We start from the raw sequence: 22,248 nt of genomic DNA, 5'->3' as shown, positions 1-22,248 counted from the left end.
CAATGGCCAAAGTAGAACAATTTGGGAAACTAAATAATGATAGTACTGGATTAAAACTATAGAATAAAGTAAATAACATGAGTCTACACTGGTGTAAAGAAATAATTGGATAAAGAAAGAAGAGACAGTTCTTCATTAGAAAAGAATTGCAATAAATAAGAGTAAAGAGAATAAAAGAAATACAAAAGCACCATTAATAATCACTGCAGACAGGATCTACAGGTGGGTACTAAAATCAATGTGTCAAAGTTTAAAAAGAAATAGGATATTAGCATAATTTCAAAGTATCTCTCCCAAGATTTTTATCAATCACAAAGGGAAAAACAGTACCTATACAGTGAAGAAACCCAGTAGGTCCCACATTACCGTGATCATGGTTAACATTTCTAGTAATTTTTCAACATTAAGTATTCCCTGATAGGATATACTGAGGACACAGCGTCACTTCTCTGATATTTTTGCCAAAAATGAATAACCTCAATGTAATCGTGAGGAAACTAGGGTCAAATGCACATTGAGACACATTCTACAAAGTAACTGATCATTACTCATCAGAAGTGTTCTGGTCATAAAAGACAAGGGAAGAATGAGAGAATGTCATGCATTGGAGGAAACTGAAGAGACATGACAACCAAGTACATTGTGGGGTCTTGGATTGGATCCTGAAACAGAGAAGGGACAGTAAGGGGGAAAAAAACTGGTGAAATTCTAATCAAGTCTGTAGTTTATACTATTACACCCATGTTAGTTTCTTGGTTTTGATCATTGAACCACAGTTGTGTTGTAAGTTGTTAATATCAGAGGAATGTGGGTAAAGGATATCCATGAACTCTATGTACTATTTGTCACCTCTTCTTTAAGTCTAGGAATTATTTCAAAATAAAACATTTAAAAAAATATAGACATAGATCATGGGGCACCTGGGTAGCTCAGTCCATTAAGCTTCCAACTCTTGATTTTGGCTCAGGTCATGATCTTAGGGTCATGAGATCGAGCCCCGAATTGGGCTCTGCACTGAGCATGGAGCCTGCTTAAGATTCTCTCTCTCCCTCTCCCCCTCTCTCCCTCCCTCCCTCTCAAAAAATGAGAGAGAGAGAGACATAGATTATTTTCAGTAGCTTTTAACCTGTTTACTTGGATAAGCCTTGAATATGAAACACTGCATGGGTGACTTTTTCTTGGTATTAAGCTTTTCTATTTGTATAAATATCCTTTGGATGGCTATTCCAGTGGAATCCAATTGTGATAGTTAGAATTTACCATGGAAGGTAACTTTAGGGACGCCTGGGTGGCTCAGTCAGTTAAATGTCTGCCTTCAGCTTGGGTCATGATCCCAGGGTCCTGGGATGGAGTCCAGCGTTGGACTCCTTGCTGAGCAGGGAGCCTGCTTCTCCCTCTGCCTACCACTCCCCCTGCTTGTGCTCTCTCTCTCTCTCTGACAAATAAATAAAATCTTTAAAAATTTTTTAAATTAAATTAAAAAAAGAAGTAACTTTAGTTACAGAGATAGGAAAGCCAAACAATGTACTCATTATGAGTGATAAAAATAATAATAGCACAATAACTGATTTTTTACAATGTACTTATGGTGGGCAATACAAATAATAGCACAATATATGATTTTATTTTAGTTACAGAATTTTTTAAAGATTTTAAATTTAAAGGCAGATACTTAACTGACTGAGCCACCCAGGCATCCCAGTTACAGAATTTTTATTTCTCTTATGGAAAGAACTTTTAAGATCTATTCTCTTAGCAACTTCCAAATATACAATACAGTATTATTAACTATAGTTGACATGTTGTACATTACTTCCCCATGACTTACTTATTGTATAACTGGAAGTTTGTACCTTTTGACTCCATCCATTTTGGCCCTCTCCTCCCTACCCACCCCCCATCTCTGGCAACCACACACACACACACACACACACACACACCGTTTTCTTTATCCATTCGTTAGTCAGTGGACATTTAGTTTGTTTCCATATTTTGGCTATTGTAAATAATGATGCAATGGACATGGGGGTGCATATATCTGTTCAAGTTAGTGTTTTTGTTTCTTTGGATAAATACCCAGAAGTGAAAATGCTGGATCATGTGGTAGTTCTATTTTTAATTTAGGGGGGAACCTCCATACTGTCTTCCACAGTGGCTGTACCAATTTACATTCCCGCCAACAGTGGACCAAGGATTCCTTTTTCTCCACATCCTCACCAACACTTGTTATTTCTTATCTTTTTGATAATATAATAGTATCCTAACAGATGTGAGGTGATATTTCATTGTGGTTTTGATTTGCATTTTCCTGATAATTAGTGATGTTGAGCATCTGTATGTCTTTGGAAAAATGTCTATTCAGATCCTCCAGTTTTTAATTGGATTGTTCTTTTGCTGTTGGGCTGTGCGTGTTCTTTATACACTGGATATTAACCCCTATCAGACACATGATTTGCAAATATTTTCTCCCATTCAGTAGGTTGCCTTTTCATTTTGTTGATTTCCTTTGCTGTGCATCAGCTTTTTAGATGTACAGGCACACTCTGGAAACATTGTGGGTATGGTTCCAGATGACGGCAATAAATCAGATATTGCCGTAAAGCAAGTCAAATGAATTTTTTGGTTTCCCAGTGCATATAAAAGTTATGTTTACACTGTATTCTGCTAAAGTGTGCAGTAACATTATGTCTAAAAAACAGTGTACTTATCTTAATTAAAAATACTTTAATGCTAAAAGATGCTGATCATCATCTGAGCTTTTAGCAAGTCAATCTTTGCTGGTGGAGGGTCTTGCCTTGATGTTGATGGTTGCTGACTGATCAGGGCACTGATTGCTGAAGTTTGGGGCAGCTATGGCAATTTCTTAAACTAAGACAACAGTGAAGTGTGTCACATCATTTGATTCTTCCTTTCCCAAATAATTTCTCTGTAGTATGCGATGCTGTTTGATAGCATTTTACCTACAGTAGAACTTCTTTCAGAATTGGAGCCAATCCTCTCAAACCCTGCCACCGTTTTATTAACTCTATATATTATTCTAAATCCTTTGTTGTCATTTCAAAGATCTTCACAGCATTTTTACCAGTAGATTCCATCTCAAGAATCCACTTCCTTTGTTCATCCATAAGAAGTAACCCCTCATCCATTAAAGTTTATCATGAGATTGTAGCAATTTCAGTCACATCTTTAAGCCCCACTTCAAATTCTAGTTCTCTCACCATTTCCACCACATCTGCACTTACTTCCTCCCCTGAAATCTTGAGCCCTTCAGAGTCATCCATGAGAGTTGGAATCAACTTCTAAACCCCTGTTAATATTGGTATTTTGATCTCTTCCCATGAATCACGAATATTCTTAATGGCATCTAGAATGGTGCTTTCCAGAAGCTTTGCAATTTGCCCAGATTCATCACAGGAATCACTATGTATGGCAGCTATAGCTTTACAAAATGTATGTCTTTTTTTTTTTTAATAGATTTTTTTATTTATTAGAGAGAGGGTCAGAGCATGAGCAGGGAGAGGGGCAGAGGGAGAAGCAGACTCCATCGCTGAGCACGAAGGCCAATGCAGGGCCCAATCCCAGGACCCTGGGATCATTATCTGAGCCAAAGGCAGATGCTTAATTGACTGAGCCACCCAGGCGCCCCTCAAAATGTATTTCTTAAATAGTAAGATTTGAAAGTCAAAATTACTCTTTGATTCTTATGCTACAGACTGGATGTTGTGTTAGCAGGCATGAAACATTAATCTCGTTGGGCATCTCCATTAGAACTCTTGGGTGACCAGGTGCATTGTCAGTGAGCGGTCATATTTTGAAAGGAATCTTTTTTTTTTCTGAGCAATAGGTCTCAACAGTGTGCTTAAAATATTCAGTAAACCAAGTTATAAACAGATGTGCTGTCATCCAGGCTTGTTCCATTTATAGAGCACAAGCAAAGTAGATTTAGCATAATTCTTAAGGGCTATAGGATTTTCAGAATAGTAAATGAGCACTGGCTTCAATTTAAAGTCACTGGCTACGTGCGCTCCTAACAAGCAAGTCAGCCTGTCCTGTGGAACTTTGAAGCTAGGCACTGACTTCTCTTTAGATGTGAGAATCCTAGATGCCATCTTCCAGTATGATGCTGTTTTATCTACATTGACAATCTGTTGTTTAGTGTAGCTACCTTCATGAATGATCTTAGCTAGACCTTCTGGATCACTTGCTGTAATTTCTGCATCAGCACTTGCTTCAGCTTGCATTTTTATGTTATGGAGACGGCTTCTCTCCTTAAACCTCATGACCCAACCTCTGCTGCTTCAAACTTTTCTTCTTCAGCTTCTTCATTTCTCTCAGCCTTCATAAAATTGAAGTTAGGCCCTTGCTTTGGATTAGGTTTTAGCTTAAGGGAATGTTGTGGCTGGTTTGATCTGTCTGGACCACTAAAACTTTCTCCATATCTGTAATAAGACTGTTTTGCTTTCTTACCATTTGTGTGTTCACTGGAGTAGCACTTTTAATTTCATTCAAGAACTTTTTCTTTGTATTTACAACTTCGCTAACTGGCGCAGGAGGCCTAGCTTTCAGCTTCTCTTGATTTTGGACATGGCTTCCTCACCCAGCTTTTTAAAGTGTGAGACATGTACCTCTTCCTTTCACTTGAACACTTAGAGGTTTTTGTATGGTTATTAATTCGCATAATTTCAATATCATTGTGTCTCAGGACTAGGGACACCCAAAGAAAGGGAGAAAGAAGGGGAAACAGCCAGTTAGTAAGCAGTCATAATACAACATTTATTATTAAATTCACTATCTTATATGGACACAGTTTGTGTTGCTGCAAAACAGTTACAATAGTAACATCAAGGATCACTGATCACAGATCACTATAACAAATGTAATAATAATGACAAAGTTTAAAATATTGTGAGAGGGGCGCCTTCGTGGCTCAGTTGTTAAGCGTCTGCCTTCGGCTCAGGTCATGATCCCAGGATCCTGGGATCGAGCCCCGCATCGGGCTCCCTGCTCGGCGGGAAGCCTGCTTCTCCCTCTCCCACTCCCCCTGCTTGTGTTCCCTCTCTCGCTGTGTCTCTCTCTGTCAAATAAATAAAAAATCTTTAAAAAAATAAAATAAAATATTGTGAGAATTACCAAAATGTGTCACAGAGACACAAAGTGAGCAAATGCTGTTGAAAAAAATGGCACCGGTAAACTTGCTCAACACAGGGTGGCCCCAGACCTTCAATTTGTAAAAAACTCAGTATCTACAAAGTACAGTAAAGCAAGGTACAATAAAACAGGTATGCCTGTAGTCACATGTTTGTTTTTGCTTTTGTTGCCTTTGCTTTTGGTGTTAAATCCAGAAAACCATTGCTGAGACTAATGTCAGGGAACTTACCACCTATGTTTCCTTCTAGAAGTTTTATGGTTTCAGGTCTTACATTCAAGTCTTTTAAGCTATTTTTAATTAGTTTTTGTATATGGTGTAAGATAGAGGTCCAGTCTCATTCTTTCGCAAGTGGCTGTCCAGTTTTCCGAACACTATTTATTGAAGAAACTGTCCTTTTCCCCATTGTATATTCTTGACTTCTTTGTCATAAATTAATTGACCATAGGTTTATTTTGGGGCTCTCTTCTGTTCCATTAATCTGTGTACCTTTATGCCAGTTACATACAGTTTTGATTACTATAGCTGTGTAAATTAATCTGAAATCAGGGATGTCTCCAGCATTGTTCTTGCTCAATATTGCTTTGGCTATTTGCGGTCTCTCGTGGTTACAAATTTAAGGATTGTTTGTTCTATTCCTGTGAAAAATGCCATTGGAGTTTTGATAGGGATTGCCACAATAACTGATTTTTAAAGTTTTTACCATGTGTCATGTATTGTTCTCACAGGATTGCTTGGTAACTTGATACCGACTGTTGTCCTTATTTTGTAGATGAGGAAACGGGGATTTAGAAATAACTTGCCTAAATTCAGACATAGTAGGATTTGAGCCTAAACTTGCCTAATTCCAGAATCCATGCTCTTAACCTCACTGATCTATAGCTCCCTCCAAAAGGGAATGATGCACCTGTTGTAACCTGATCGCCTACCACAACCAAACACATCTGAAAACCTACCATTCATTCTCTCGAGCATTGCTGTCCAATAGGAATATAATGTGAGTCACAGGTGAAATTTTAAATTTTCTAAAAGCAATGTATTGAAAAGGTAAGACAAACAGGTAAAAATAATTTTTAAAACTGTATTCATTTAACCTAATGTGTGTAAAGTATCATTTCAATATGTAATCGGTGTAAGCATTACTACAATATTTTGCATTATTTTGTTTTCATACTAAGTTTGTAGTTTGGTGTGTATTTTACATTTATAGCACATGTCAGTCCTCACTAGGCCCATTTCAGGTAGCAGAGAGCCACTTGGAGGTAATGGCTACCGTGTTGGATAGCACAGCCCTAGAATGTGAAATAGGACAATTATGGTGTACTCCTGCTCTTACATTCTTCTTCCTCGTTTGACAGTAGACTCCTTTGCAAGTGTAAATTAGATCTAATTTTTTTTTAAAGGTTTTTTTTAAATTTTTATTTATTTGACAGAGAGAAACACAGCGAGAGAGGGTACACAAGCAGGGGGAGTGGGAGAGGGAGAAGCAGGCCTCCAGCTGAGCAGGGAGCCCGATGCGGGGCTCGATCCCAGGACCCTGGGACCATGACCTGAGCCGAAGGCAGACGCTTAATGACTGAGCCACCCAGGCACCCCAGATCTAATTTTTTTTTTTTAATTTTTGTAGTAAAATATACTTAACATAAAATTTACCATTTTAACCATCTTTAAGTACACACAGTTCAATGGCATTTAATACATTCACATTGTTATACAAGTGTCACCACCATCCAGTCCCATAATTCTTTTCATCTTGTAAAAGTGAAACTCTGTAAACCCATTAAATAACTCCCGGTTTTCCCCTCCCCCACCCCCTGGCAACCTCTGTTACACTTTCTGTATTTATGATTTTGACTACTCTAAGTACCTCATATCAGTAGAATCATACAGTATTTGTCCTTTTGTGACTAATGTATTTTGTTTAGCATAATGTCCTCAAGGTTCACCTATTTTAGCAGTGGTAGCATATTGCAAAATTGTCCTTCCTTTTGAAGGCTAAATGACATTCAGTTTTATGTATAATACCACATTTTATCTGCTCATCTGTGGATGGACATTCGGGTTGCTTCCATCTTTTGGCTATTACGAATAATGCTTGTGCTTGCTCTCTCTCTCTGTCAAATAAATCAGTAAAATCTTAAAAAAAAAAAAGATTATCTTGGCTATTCGCGGTCCCTTGAGATTCCATATGAATTTTGGGGTAAGTTTCTGTTGCTGCAAAAAAACATCACTGAGATTTTTTTATATGGATTGCATTGAAGGATCTAAATTTTAATGTGGGAGTAAGCGTTGCTTATAAGTCTCTCAATATGCATTCCAAGTTTACTGCTCACATTGCTTATTGGAAGCTGTTTACTTTCTTTTTTTTTTAAGATTTTATTTATTTATTTGACAGAGAGAGACATAGCGAGAGAGGGAACACAAGCCGGGGAGAGGGAGAAGCAGGCTCCCCGAGCAGGGAGCCCGACACAGGGCTTGATCCCAGGACCCTGGGACCACGACCCCAGCCAAAGGCAGATGCCTAACAACTGAGCCACCCAGGCGCCCCGGAAGCTGTTTACTTCTAACAGTTACATTTTTAGGACTAAACCTGTTAAAGCCAGATTTTCTTAGACTTAATTATCTCTTATCTGGTAGTGTATATCAGAGCAACTCCTGAAATCTCGCCTATTAATTTGTCTTTGGGGTTAGATAGTACTGGTTTTCAGTTAGCTACTGCATTCATTGGTCTAAGAGGGAGGTGTTGCCATCTTGGAAGAGAAGATGGCTGGAAGATGCTGTGCAGTGATTGGAGAAAATGAGAGCGCTGGAACTAGTTACTGTGAGCAGCCATGTCCTGCAGGCCAACCTGTTTCTCTTCCTTAGAAGAACCAATCTTAGCAGTTATCAGCACTTTTATTTATTTATTTATTTTTTAAAGATTGTATTTATTTATTTGACAGAGAGCACAGGTAGGCAGAGTGGCAGGCAGAGGGAGAGGGAGAAGCAGGCTCTCCACTGAGCGGGGAACCAGACACGGGGCTCAGTCCCAAGACCCCAGGATCATGACCTGAGCCGAAGGCAGCCACTTAACCGACTGAGCCACCCAGGCGCTCCAGTTATCAGCACTTTTTTTTTTTTTTAAGATTTTATTTATTTATTTGACAGCGAGAGCACAAGCGGGGAACAGTAGAGGGAGAGGGAGAAGCAGGCTCCCCCACAAGCAGGGAGCCCGATGTGGGGCTTGATCCCAGGACCCTGGGATCATGACCTGAGCTGAAGGCAGATGCTTAACCATCTGAGCCACCCAGGCGCCCCGAGCACTTTTTTTTTTTAAAGATTATATTTATTTATTTGAGAGAGAGAATGAGAGAGAGAGAGCATGAGAGGGGGGAGGGTCAGAGAGAGAAGCAGACTACTTGCTGAGCAGGTAGCCCGATGTGGGACTCGATCCCGGGACTCCAGGATCATGACCCGAGCCGAAGGCAGTTGCTTAACCAACTGAGCCACCTAGGTGCCCCGCCCCGAGCACTTTTAAAAACAATAAATCAATCTCCTTTCTGAAATTTTTCTTGTTGGCATCAGGGTTAAAGCTCAGTATATTCCTATGGCTTTCCTGGGTGCTTTACTCACAATAAAATTTTCTCTTTCAGAATTTGGTGTTCACCTGGCAGAGCTGACCGTAGATCCCCAGGGAGCACTGGCAATCCGTCAGGTAATTCCAGACTGATTGGCCCAATTTATAAGTAATTTCCCTTTTACTTGGTAATGAAACTTTCTTATTGGAAAAAGAAAGAATTAATGCCAGTTTACAAATAAGCTAGGATTTTGTACTAGATTTAGATATACTTCAAATGAATGTATCAGGCTATGTATATGTGTATGATTTTTACATATGAAAAAAGTCTTTTTCTTGCTGTACGACTTGGCTTGTTCTCTTTGCAGCTGGCATCAGTCATCTTGAAGCAGTATGTGGAGACTCACTGGTGTGCCCAATCAGAGAAGTTTAGGCCTCCTGAAACTACAGAAAGGGTAAGGAGAATTATTTGATTAGTCTTCCTATAGAGATTTGAGGAGCCTTCTTAAGATACTGAGCTGTCACTATTGTTTGACAACATGGGGCAATCAAAAGACTAGGCAGAAAGATCGATTGGTAGCTGACATTATGGGCAACATGCTGTGAGTAAGAGCTCCTGTATCAGGCTGACCTGTGTTCACATTCCAGTTCTGCCTTTTACTAGCTATGAAAATACTGGAAAAGTACTTTAACTTCTTAACTTCAATTTCCTAAATATCTAAAATTAGAATTAAAATTTCAACTCCAAAGAATTGTTTGAGGATTAAATGTTTCTACTTAGTACAGCACTATGCAGCCATTCTGGGCCCCCAAGAAATTTTGAGTATAAGGTCTAGGGCAGCGCTGTCCATTGGAACTTTCTGCAGTTATGGAAATATTCTGTATCTGTGCTGTCTGGTGCAGCAGCTACTGGCTGTATATGGTGTTGAGCACTTAAAATGTGGCCGATGAACCTGAGAAACTGATTTTTTTATTTCATCTCATTTTAATTAATTTAAATTTAAAGGACCACAAGTAGCTGCTGTAATGGACAGATAAGTTTAGGGATCAAAGATGAACTCTCTGAATGAATGATTTGTCAAGTTTGTGTATTGGAGTTTTTGATATGCAGTATCTTATGTACATTGTTTTTCCAACACATAAATTGGATAGCACTCTGCCAGTCGCTTATAACCTGGTCTAATGGCAAGTGGGCTTTTCTCCTCTGCAGGCAAAAATTGTTATCCGGGAGCTATTGCCCAACGGGTTGAGAGAATCAATAAGTAAGGTGCGCTCCAGTGTGGCCTATGCAGTGTCAGCCATTGCTCACTGGGACTGGCCTGAAGCCTGGCCCCAACTCTTCAACCTGCTCATGGAGATGTTGGTGAGCGGAGATTTAAATGCAGTCCATGGAGCCATGCGAGTGCTGACAGGTATCAGAAGTTTTTCCCTGGTGTTCGTACTTGGATCCCAAGAACACTTATGAGATGTGATGGAATGGCTCTGACCGATAGGAATTGATATTTATAGCTCTTCGTGATGCTCCTCCTCCCTAGTTTTTATGTCCGTGTCTATCCTCCCGCTCCATTGACTCTTTCCAGGGAATTAAGTTGGTATAGTATTTCTACTACTATGAAACCTTAACCATTTAAGGATAGAGTAATCGCATAGTAGTTAAGGAGTCAGATTTCACTTCATATTCTGGTTTTACCTTGACCCAAGTTACTTAGTCTCTTGAGCTTGAGTTTCCTTGTATATAAAATGAAGATAATGGTAGTGTTTACCTGAAGGGGTCTTTTGGTAATTTTAAATAAGGTAAATCTACATAAATTGTTTAGCATAATAACTGACATGAGGTAAGCACTCTAAATTTTAGCCATTATGGTAATTATCATTATTATATTAATTTTCTACTTAGTTCAACCAAGGCAAATTTAAGAACAATCAAATAAAATTTTTATAGGAATGTAAGAAAGAAGATAAAAACAGTGTAGCTATGTAATTCTTACCTTCATTTGGTCAGCTTAGAGAATGTAGCATTTGGTATCTTTTCTTTCTTTCTGTTCTAAGAAGGTGATAAAAATTTTTACGGAAAAATACTTTTAGTCAGGTGCCTGGGTGGCTCAGTCGTTAAGCGTCTGCCTTCGGCTCAGGTCATGATCCCAGGGTCCTGGGATCGAGCCCCACATCGGGCTCCCTGTTCTGCAGGAAGCCTGCTTCTCCCTCTCCCACTCCGCCTGCTTGTGTTCCCTCTCTCGCTGTCTTTCTCTCTGTCAAATAAATAAAAATAAAATCTTTAAAAAAAAAAAAAACACTTTGTCTAAGAAGATTTGGTGGATATCTCATCTAAGCTTGATTAATCTGTTAATCTCTCACAGAACATAGAACCCAGAACCTGAATTTCCCAGTCTTGCAAGTTCTGCCCTGCTTCCCAGTCCCCTAGATGAAGTCACTACTATTTTGCCTTCAAGGAATCCTTATCTGGATATTAGCCACCTTCTGTTGATCTTTTAGAAATTGTATTTCCCCTCAGTTCATACAGACTTGTGAAATGTCTGTCTATATCTTATCTCTTTCTCTGTGCCCTGCTAGCTTACCTGAAATGTATTCCTACCTAGTTACGAATGCCATTTCTTTTTTTTTTTTTTTTTAAGATTTTATTTATTTATTTGACAGAGGGAGAGAGACAGCGAGAGAGGGAACACAAGCAGGGGGAGTGGGAGAGGGAGAAGCAGGCTTCCCGCTGAGCGGAGAGCCCGATGTGGGGCTCGGTCCCAGGACCCCAGGAACCTGAGCCAAAGGCAGACACTTAACGACTGAGCCACCCAGGCGACCCTCTTTTTTTTTTTTTTTTTTTTTTTAAACTCTCAGTTTATTGAACTTGGCATCTGGTCCCAGTTTTACTTGTCCGTGTTCTGTTGATGGTAGATAACGTCAATTCTCTGTCCAAAAGCAAATTCATCATCTCCTTTTGTTTTCAACCTCCTCTTCCCATGTCCTGGCTGCCTTTTTGAATTACCCACTTTATTCCTACTGGTTATCTTTGATAGGTGCTTGGGGTATAGAGCAGACTTACCAGAAAGATCAAAACATTCCTTGTTCAGGTTTTCACTTCCCTGCTTATTACTTCCCTTACTTCTCTTGTATGACTCATTGTTCAGGTGATTTCATGTATCCCTCTCTGTGGAATCAGCCACCTAGGATTCTTTATTTACAATTTGATGGTGCCAGAATATCAGTTAACAGATATGTCTTCTACCAAGGAAAAGAAGCATGTTCCCCTCCAGTCTTCCAACACAAAGTTCAGCTTTTTTAAAAACCTGGAGGGGCGCCTGGGTGGCTCAGTCGTTAAGCGTCTGCTTTCGGCTTAGGTCATGATCCGAGGGCCCTGGGATAGAGCCCCGCATCGGGCTCCCTGCTCAGCGGGAATCCTGCTTCTCCCTCTCCCCCTCCCCCTGCTTGTGTTCCTGCTCTCGCTATCTCCCTCTCTGTCAAATAAATAAATAAAATCTTTAAAAAAAAAAAACCTGAAGGAGAGGGCGTCTGGGTGGCTCAGTTGGTTAAGCGACTGCCTTCAGCTCAGGTCATGATCCTGGAGTCCTAGGATCGAGTCCCGCATCAGACTCCCCGCTTGGCTTCTCCCTCTGGCCCTCCTCCCTCTCATGCTCTCTCTGTCTCATTCTATCTCTCTCAAGTGAATAAATAAAATCTTTCAAAAAAAAAAAAACTGAAGGAGAAAGACGGTTGTACATTTATCATAGTTGGAATACTGTAGAACCATCATTGTGCTTGACTAAGGAAATCACTGTTCAGTGAGATCACTTTTCTGTCAGCCACAGGGAAAGAACTATGGGGGAAATGGGTATTGTTTTATATTGCAGTCAGCAGACACAGGATGGATAGCTGCCAACCTCCATTCCCAGATAGCTGCTCCACATATTTTCAGATGAGGATAGATGGTGCTCTCACAACAGCAACTAGGCGTGCGTGAAGATGGCAGGACATGGTGTATGGACAGGAGCCCAATAGGAGAATGGGACTGATTCTCTTTGGGGTTTTTTTTAAGATACTATATACTTTTTTAAGCCTTTAGTAAGTTTTCCGTTAAGCTTATCTATTTGTAAATGAGAACTAACTAACACTAATGGTGTGAAGGAAATGCAAACATAGCAGCTAAGGATTGAAATATTTGACCACAGGTACAGCTTTTTTTTTTTTTTTTTAACCTCAAAGAAGTTTGGAGATTAAGATCTTTCTAATGCCCCACACCTTTTCTGACTCGCTGAATGACCTCAGAAAACTTATTTTGGACTTGAGCTTATAAAATGTTAATCAGTTGGGACTACTAGGAATGATTATAGGAGAGTAAAAAATGTGATTAAGCACTTTATTAGTAGAATTAAGCTAACCTGCATTTTTTATAAAACTTGTTTTCGTTAATATGCTATTCATCACATTTGGACTAATTTCTTTGGATTTCTGGATGAAATAAGAACACTCATTTTATTCAGAGTTCAGAATTTATTCTTCAGGAGGAACCCAAGCTAGTAAAGAAGACTCAGTATTGAATATATGATCTTCGTTTGACTTCTGGTGATTGATATTGCCCAAAATTTGTGGGGTATATTAACCTTGAAAGTGCCGACATGCATTTCTAGTTGTAGATCCTCCTGAAGAATGTCCCGGGTAATTAGCTCCATTTCTGTAGTGATAATGTGGAATTGCCAGGAAAAGCAGCAGATAAAGTGAACAGACACTGGAACTCAAGGGCTTGTATTCCACAGATTAGTAACGTGAACCCCAGGGTCCTTCATGCTGTCTCAGTGCCTTGTGCGGAAAGTGAAGAGAAAGACACGACCCCTATTTCCCTTACCTTCTTCAAGTCTCATTTCATGAATAGGTTGCTTTTTGCTACATTCATATGGTAATCCCTTCTGTTCCAATGAGCGGCAGCCTCTGACTTCTAGGTCAATAAATGTCATTCACTGGCAAGAGTAACATAAACAGAGTGGAGTTGAGCCTACTAAGCCTGCGTATATTTTATTGTGTGCATCAAAACAACTCACCAAGGGAGAATATTGAAAATGGAACCAAAGGTAAGACACCTTGAAGTGCACCTGGATGTTGATGATCAGGCATAAATTAGATTAATACAGGATTTCCCTAAGGTGACCTTACAAGGACTTTTACACAGCTCTTACAGATTTTCTTTAAATATGTTTTTTTTTTCTTTTTTTCAATCTTTATATAAAGGTTTTTTTCTCAGTCTTACGTAATTTCCTTTATCTTTGTACTGTTCTCTTCCCCCTTCTAACAAATAATAACTCTTGCACCTTTTCCTTCCCCAGGATAAGACCATCAGGCCATTGTCTTTACCGGTATGCTATCTGCTTGGGAACCACCACCTAGAAACAGTTCGAAAATTTTCCCACTTACATCTTTATAAAGCACTATTTTTTTATAGTACTCCTTTTTCCTCTGTAGAATTCACTCGAGAAGTAACAGACACACAGATGCCCCTTGTTGCTCCAGTCATTCTTCCAGAGATGTATAAGATCTTCACTATGGCCGAGGTATGAAATCTCAGCTCCAAGATCCCAGCGAGTAAGAGCTGCTCAGGTTCTGGTCAGCCTCCACATCTCCTGTGCGAAACTGTTGTGTTTGCTGCCTATCCCCATACCTGAAGACCAGAACTGACGGAGATCTGAATCTGGATTAACCTTAGATCTTTCACTTATAACTGCGAGGGCAGAAATATATATATATATATTTCATTCTCTTTGATGAGAGAATGAAATAGCATCTGCATTGTTTCTTCACATATCTCCTACCTCCTGGCATCCTGCAACCCCTGAGTACCTACTGCTTTGTGTTACCTCTAGCCTCTTGTCGAGGCAGCCCACCTAAGCTTGTTCACCTCAGTTAAGTGTGTGCAAAGCAATCCATCACTGCATTGCCCATAATAGGCTTGTAATATGTATACAGTATAAATAAACTGTGAGTGCCTAATGGGTAATGTTTTAACCTCCCCATTCCTCTCTGCCACCAGCCAAGAGTCTGTCTTTTGAAAGAAATACGTTGACTGTGTTGAGATTTCAAGCAGCACCCAGCCTAATATTTTTAATCAAATCAGCCCACAGAGGCCTACATATAAGGCTAATTCCACTGAGTTCTAACATTCTGCTGGCTTTTATTCTCTGAATTATAGAAGAAGTCTGTCCTGGATATGAGTAGATGATGTTTCCCTTCTCTAGGGAATCCAGTCCCATGTCAGGATTCAGAAGTCATAGTTTTTCTTCTAGTCACAGATATGCAGACGCAGACACAGACACGCCTATCTCATGGCTTTGCTGTAACTTTTCACAGGTGTATGGTATTCGGACCCGTTCCCGAGCTGTGGAGATTTTTACCACTTGTGCCCATATGATCTGTAACATGGAGGAACTGGAAAAGGTAAGGAAGCCTTTGGGTTAGTAACAGACTTTATGCTTAAAAATCTCTATGCCTTCCATTAGAGGTGTAGCAGTGACTTACTTCAGTAGTACCAGAATGCACCCTGATTTAATCAGAGTTGTGGATGCATTTAGCATTTTGATTACATTTTTCATTTGTATATAGTTTAGCTTCCTTTTGTTTAAGCCATATTTCTTCAACCACCTTACCTTGCATCTTTTCATATGAGCCATTGCCCAGAACTCCACTCTCTTATGGCCTCTCACGTGAGATGAAGCTAGCTGAAAAACGCCAACCCCTGTCATTCAGAAGCAGTTTTGAAAAGTTGGTCTTATATATATAATAGCTTTTAAGAAGGCCATGATGAGGAACTGCAGGGGTTAGAGAAGAAAACCTGAAATTTTGGGTAACACCTCCAGTGACTTTATGGCTGCACTCTTCTGATTGGAACCCGACCGGAAGAAATCTTTAGATGCCTCAGATCTGTGTTGCGGTATTTGATATGTGTAGTGAAGCCACTGATTAGTGGTATGTCCAGTATTGACTTTGGTTTCTATTATCAGGGTGCAGCCAAAGTTCTGATCTTTCCTGTGGTGCAGCAGTTCACAGAGGCCTTTGTTCAGGCCCTCCAGATACCAGATGGCCCCACATCTGACAGTGGATTTAAGATGGAAGTCCTAAAGGTAAACATTTACTACTGTTGAGATACTTGGAGTTTTACAAGGTGGTCTGAAATCATTGGTTTTTCTCCTATATCACGTGTAACTCTTAGATCTTTTTCTTTGTAATTTCTCAGGCAGTGACAGCCCTGGTGAAAAACTTCCCAAAGCACATGGTGTCCTCCATGCAGCAGATTCTGCCTATTGTTTGGAACACCCTAACTGAGAGTGCAGCTTTATATCCTTTTCAGAAAGCTTAAGGGACCTGCTACCACCCGTAGTCGGGAATCTAGCATTAGGTCTTGCATTCATATGGTTCCATTTTTTTAAATGAGTTTTTTAAAATATCTACTCTTAGGGTTGGAATGTTATACATTCCCTTGTAGAATATATGTAAAGCAGACTCCAAATTCTGTTTCTTTACTCTTCATCATACTTATGTGAGGACAGAAGTAAATTACACAGAGGAAGTTGAAGATCCTGTGGATTCTGATGGTATGTAGTTTATGTGATCTTGACAGATATACCACGTAGGGAGGAAAAGGATCTAGGAAAGGAAAAAGACAAAGAAAAACAGTAACATAGAGGCTTCACTCTCTTAAGTGAGTTTTCTAGTTGAGTTTCCTTTCAGTGTATTTGATGTGGGAAAATGGGACATTGAAAATCTTTAATCTGTTCCTCAAAGGCATTTGCATAAATCTCATAAAATAGAATTTCTGAGTTGGAAGACCTACCTCAAAGGCCATCCTATCCAGCCTACTTCTTTCTGGCAGATGATATTTTCATTTCTGTTTTAATATTTTTTAGGTATTTGAAATCAAAAATAGACATGCTGGAAAATATATTCAGTGTTTCTGATTCTTATACTTGAAAAACCAAAGAATATTTAATATTCTCAAAGTTCCTTTCTTTGACTCCTTAGCTACCCTCTTCTGTTCCCTTGGGAGTAATAATCAGCAAGTACTTTAAATATTCATTAATTTACCAAGATAATGTAGTTCATTTCCAGTAGACGTGCTTTCCTTTTGCGTTCTTGTCATTAAAATCTTCTCTTGTGTATTTCCTATAGGTGAAGTCCTGGGCTTTGAAAATCTCGTCTTTAGTATTTTTGAGTTTGTCCATGCTCTCCTAGAAAATAGCAAATTCAAAAGCACTGTTAAGAAAGCCTTGCCTGAGTTGATTTACTATATAATCCTGTACATGCAGATCACTGAGGAGCAGGTAAATGATATTTGGGAGACAGTTACCAGCTTGTTTTGGGAAAGTGCAACTTGAATGTGAAATCTAGGTCAAGTGAACAATTTTTATTTCTAAAAATAGACACTAGAAGAGTAACTTCATGTGAAGTCCTAGGAAGGCTTTGATACCATGTTATTGCCAAAATTTCTGGGTGTTGTGGTTTTATTAACTCCAGTATTAGATAATTGGACTCTGAGAATACTTTTACCTCCATAGTACCACTAACCAAAGACCCTGGTATCTAGAAGAACTTACTCCTTTTCTATAAATACTGACACACAGACAGAAATCATTAGCTTGGTTGGTGGGTCATTAGACCAGAAAAGAACATTAGAAAAATAAGATAATGTTTCCTCTCTTATATAAATACCACAAGAATCAGCATAATTTTCACATTAAATATTCCATGAGACCTAATATATTCAGAAAGTTGATCTGTCAGAAATAACAGCTGATGAAAGGTAGCAAAGAACTAGTAATCAGCCACATTCTAGAATAGTGTCTACTAGAGAGGAATAACTTTTGCTACTTACCTTGATAAAGGATTTGCTTCTCTACATCAAAAAGAAAAGACTTGAAAACTAGAGTTCTGTTCCAGATAAAAACAAAAGGTTGAAATCTTCCTGTGTGTGTGGATGAAAAAAGGGAACATATGAACCAGATTGGCAGCCTCACAAAGACCTAACTTCATCATCCTTTCAGATTAAAGTATGGACAGCCAACCCCCAACAGTTTGTAGAAGATGAGGATGATGATACTTTCTCCTATACAGTTAGGATTGCAGCTCAAGACCTGTTGCTGGTAAGTGGGTTCCCTTGATACTTCAACCAAAAAAACCCTAATCAGTCAGTTGAGTATTCCCTCTTTCTAGGCATCTAACCCAAGTTGAGCAGTGTTACTGCGTGACTGTATCTTAGATTTCTTTGAGGATAACAAGAGAGCATCCCAAATGAAGTTTGAGACTCAGGAATTCCAAAGTCATTGGTCCTGGTTTTGGTTTACAAGGAAATATTAGATGTAAAAATTGTACAGAGGATAAAGTGTTCTAATGAGTAAGAGTAGTTAAATCAGGAACACTCAGTTTAATCCACTCTTAAGCCAGAATTTGTAGCACAAACCAGATGTTGGCAAACTTTAAAAAAAAATTAGATTGCTGAGAGAAGAACATCCAAACATCTGCTGTTTTCTTTGGCTCTGACTAGAGCATAGAATTGTCTCTAGGCTGAAGTTCTGTGAAGAAGCTGCCTCTTGCTGTATATTGGGTGGAAGGCTTGTTCTCATTATTAGTGAACACTTCTCATTATCCTTCAGTATTTCTTTTTTTTTTTAAGATTTTATTTATTTATTTGACAGAGAGAGACATAGCGAGAGAGGGAACACAAGCAGGCAGAATGGGAGAGGGAGAAGCAGGCCTCCCTCTGAGCAGGGAGCCCGATGCGGGGCTCCATCCCAGGACCCTGGGATCATGACCTGAGCCAAAGGCAGACACTTAACGACTGAGCCACCCAGGTGCCCCTATCCTTCAGTATTTCTAAGGCACCTAGGAAAGATCACATTAAGTTTCAATTTGTAGATTAGCCTTTTATTTCTACAGTCAGTCCCCAGAGAATAAATAGTCTGGTCCATTGTTATCTGAAGCTGAGTCTATTAGTGCTACTTATTCTCTGCTCAATCTAGCCAAAGGGAGCTTTACATTTTGTTAGCTTTCCAATGCCTAGGCACTGCAGAAATATAAATATTACTCTAATTCCATTAAAGACCTTGAACTAAGAGGGGTTGCATTTTTAATACACCTAATCGGGGTTTAGCATGTATATGTAAAAGAGTTTGAACCACTGAGTTGCAGTTAAGTTTTCAGTTTCAATTAAAATGGGTTTAATTCGGGAAGCCTGGGTGGCTCAGTTGGTTAAAGTGTCTGCCTTGGGCTCAGGTCATGATCCCAGGATCCTGGGGTCGAGTTCCACATCCGCTCCTTGCTCAGCCGGGAGCATGCTTCTCCCTCTCCCTCTGCCCCTGCTTGTGTTCCTGCTCTCGCTGTCTCTCTCTCTGTCAAATAAATAAATAAAGTCTTTAAAAAAAAAAAAAAGTAAAGTGGGTTTAATTTGCACAGACAGGTTTACCAGCCCCTCCCCTCTCTCCCTAGGCTGTGGCCACTGATTTCCAGAATGAGAGTGCAGCAGCCCTGGCTGCTGCAGCCACTCGGCATTTACAAGAAGCTGAGCAAACCAAAAACAGCGGTACTGAACACTGGTAAGAGTGAGCAGCAGATACTTAACTTAGGGACATATTCTGGGCATCAGATCTGAGACAATCAAATCCTTGCTTTGAATCATGTGTTTTAAAGCAGTTCCTCCCAACCTTAAAATAATTGGTTAAGATGCTTTTATTTTACCCCTTAATTTAAAAAGCCTTGGAGGGAAGGACTTTTACTTTTGTTTTTAATTAGAAAAATCTGTTAATCTAAATTAAATTGTTTTCAGCTCTAGATTTAAATTAGAAGGACAGAAAATGGCCTTTTTGGGTCAGATTGTGCTGGAATGCCCTTTCATGTTTCTCCTTCCCTCAGGCATTTATCTTTTTTGGCAGTGTAGTTTGTTTTACCAGACTATGGTATCGCTTTCTCAGGTGGAAGATACACGAGGCATGTATGCTTGCCCTCGGCTCAGTGAAGTCTATCATCACTGATAGTGTGAAGAATGGCAGGATCCATTTTGACATGCATGGGTTCCTGACCAATGTCATCCTTGCAGACCTCAACCTTTCAGGTATGTTTCAGCACAATGGCAGGATTCTGGAAGATCTTTAAACCTGTCATCAACTCAGTTATATTGTTCACTTAGATAGGTAAACCAGGTATTCATGTGTCCTTTGGGTGAAAATTCTTTCCACACTAGAGCTTGAACTCATCTGAACCTCTAAAACAGCCTAGAGACCTTGGCTCAGGCTTTACCAGCTAAGAAATATTGCCGCATTCATAATTTTTCCACTCTGTTCACATTTCCTTCCAAATTACTGCTCACATTTATGGCTGGTTTTGACATTTGAATGGGATGCAAATTTGGTTACTGTACCTTGAGAACTTTGGCTTGAGTTCTGTCATTATTAAGTCCAAAATACCCTCAGGCGGTTTGTGTCAGGCTCATTCTTCCTGTTTGTTTCCTGTCATTTTTCTCAAACTTTATTCTTGGCCAAGATCCAAATAATTAAAATGTTCCATTCTCAAGTCCATGTTAGCTGCTTGCCTTAAGGAAGAAAAAAAAAGTTGGCTCTACTATATTAGACTCGGATTTCTCCAGCAATGCAGAGCAATAGCTAAGAATTATCATCTCTCTATTTGACATCTTCAGCTATGTTGCTTCTGCCCATGCTATGCCTTATGCTCATCCTTAGACCCACCCACCCCCCCATTACAAAAGGCCATCTTTGCTTTCTCATGTACATAAATCATGGCACATTTGGCATTATTTGCTCCATTCACTCGCTCATAGACTAGCCGTTTGAATAGCCGAAGCCATTTGAAAACATTCTACTCTGACTTTAGGTAATCTGTTAGAGGATATCTTACAAAGTCACTTCCATTCTCTGACTCGCAAAATTAAAATGGTTGAACATCCAGAGCTCAGGCCCATTGGAAATATCCTTTTTCACTCTTACACTGATGAATGTTTTCTTTCTCATACTAGACTATAAGGTCTCTGAAGGTAGAAATCATGTCTAATACATGTTTGTATCCCACAGTGCCTTGCATGTAATAGGCATTTCATAATTATGTGTTGAATGAAAGTGTCGAAATTTCTTAAACCCATCAATGTATTTTTTGTAGAATTACCCTAGTAAAGAACCTTCAAAAATTCATGGAGACTTGAGAATATTTATAATTGAGATGGGCAAAGTTTAATATAGCATTTATTATCCTGTCAATAGCTAAAAGCTTTTCTGCACTAGCCATTCTCAAACTTTCTGGTGTGAAGACCGCTTTATACTTTTAAAAATTATCAGTGATCGGAAAGAGTTTTTCTGTGAATTTTGTGTGTCAATATTTAACATATTAGAAATTAAAATTGAGAAGTTTCAGGGCACCTGGGTGGCTCACATGGTTAAGTGTCTGACTCTTGATTGTGGCTCAGGTCATGATCTCAGGGTCGTGAGATTGAGCCCTAAATCGGGCTCTGCACTGGGTGTGGAGCCTGCTTAAGATTCTCTCTCCCTCGCCCTCTGCCCCCCCACTCTAAAATAAATAAATAAATCTGAGAAGTTTCTAAAATACAGGGAATGCAAGCATACATTTCATTAGCTGTCAGAGCCATGGTGTCACACATCAGATCACCTCTGGAAAACTCCACTGTATACTTAAGAAAGAATGAGAATGAAAAAGATGGATCATATCTTGGTATCACTATGAAAGTTTTAACTTTGGGACTCCCAGGAGTCCCTGGACCATACTTTGAGTACTGCTATTCTGTATTATATAAATTAGTATGTAATTACCTAACTGGCACAGGTTGTTAGGTTCTGTTCAATAATTCTCATCAACTACATGTTTACAGGTAACTAAGGTAAGCCCTGTGATAAGCTGATTAAGTATAGTCCCTGTCTTCAAGCAGCTTACAATAGGTGGGGGGGGGGGGAGTGGACATCCTTACACAGGTGGCTAGAATATCCAACAAAATATGTAAGAATATGTAAGAAAGCTAAAGACTAGCACAGAGATAGTTAGGATTACTTCAGCGTAAGATCAGTTGGATGATGCAAGTAGAGGTGAATGTCTTGGCTTATATACAAAGCACAGAAATGGCAAGGTAAGATGCAAGTTGCTGGGAGGGGTGTGTGCTTGAGTTTAGAACACATAAAAGGAAATCATCGATAATGCTAAAGTTCCCGATCATAGGGGGCCTTGAATATAATGCTTAACTAAAATGGTCTTTATTTGGTAGACTATGGAATTTATTGACAGGTACTAAATAAAAGAATGACAGCTATAATTTATAATGTTTCAGTAGCAGTCCAAGAGTAGGAAAAAACTGGCAATGGAGACATTTAGGGGACTAACTAGTAGTGCAGGTAAAAGATAATGAGAGGTAGGGATGGAAATGAGGGAGGTAAGTCTTTTTAGCCTAAGAATATTCAAGATCTGCTTTGCAACAACTAGTGAAAAGCGAAACTGGGAAAATGATTCTGTACCATAGGTTGAACATTTGCTTTTATCTGGTAAGGTT

The 22,248-nt window shown here is 39.4% G+C and overlaps 1 protein-coding gene across 1 annotated transcript in view; it reads left to right on the top strand.

The window, feature by feature from the left end:
* Positions 1 to 22,248, top strand: part of IPO9 (importin 9) — a 56,804-nt gene that overhangs the window by 12,762 nt on the left and 21,794 nt on the right. The window contains exons 2-13 of the mRNA XM_032422502.1: positions 8,779 to 8,840; positions 9,071 to 9,157; positions 9,913 to 10,114; positions 14,166 to 14,254; positions 15,048 to 15,134; positions 15,698 to 15,817; positions 15,931 to 16,031; positions 16,230 to 16,288; positions 16,863 to 17,014; positions 17,735 to 17,833; positions 19,176 to 19,282; positions 19,658 to 19,797. Of these exons, the coding sequence (XP_032278393.1) occupies positions 8,779 to 8,840; positions 9,071 to 9,157; positions 9,913 to 10,114; positions 14,166 to 14,254; positions 15,048 to 15,134; positions 15,698 to 15,817; positions 15,931 to 16,031; positions 16,230 to 16,288; positions 16,863 to 17,014; positions 17,735 to 17,833; positions 19,176 to 19,282; positions 19,658 to 19,797 (1,305 nt within the window). The remainder of the gene's footprint in view (positions 1 to 8,778; positions 8,841 to 9,070; positions 9,158 to 9,912; positions 10,115 to 14,165; positions 14,255 to 15,047; positions 15,135 to 15,697; positions 15,818 to 15,930; positions 16,032 to 16,229; positions 16,289 to 16,862; positions 17,015 to 17,734; positions 17,834 to 19,175; positions 19,283 to 19,657; positions 19,798 to 22,248) is intronic.

This window comes from Phoca vitulina, unplaced genomic scaffold, assembly GCF_004348235.1.
Source record: "Phoca vitulina isolate PV1807 unplaced genomic scaffold, GSC_HSeal_1.0 scaffold26, whole genome shotgun sequence".
Classification (NCBI taxonomy): Eukaryota; Metazoa; Chordata; class Mammalia; order Carnivora; family Phocidae; genus Phoca; species Phoca vitulina.
Note: the sequence above shows the minus strand (reverse complement) of the source record. Positions and strands in the feature narration are given on the sequence as shown.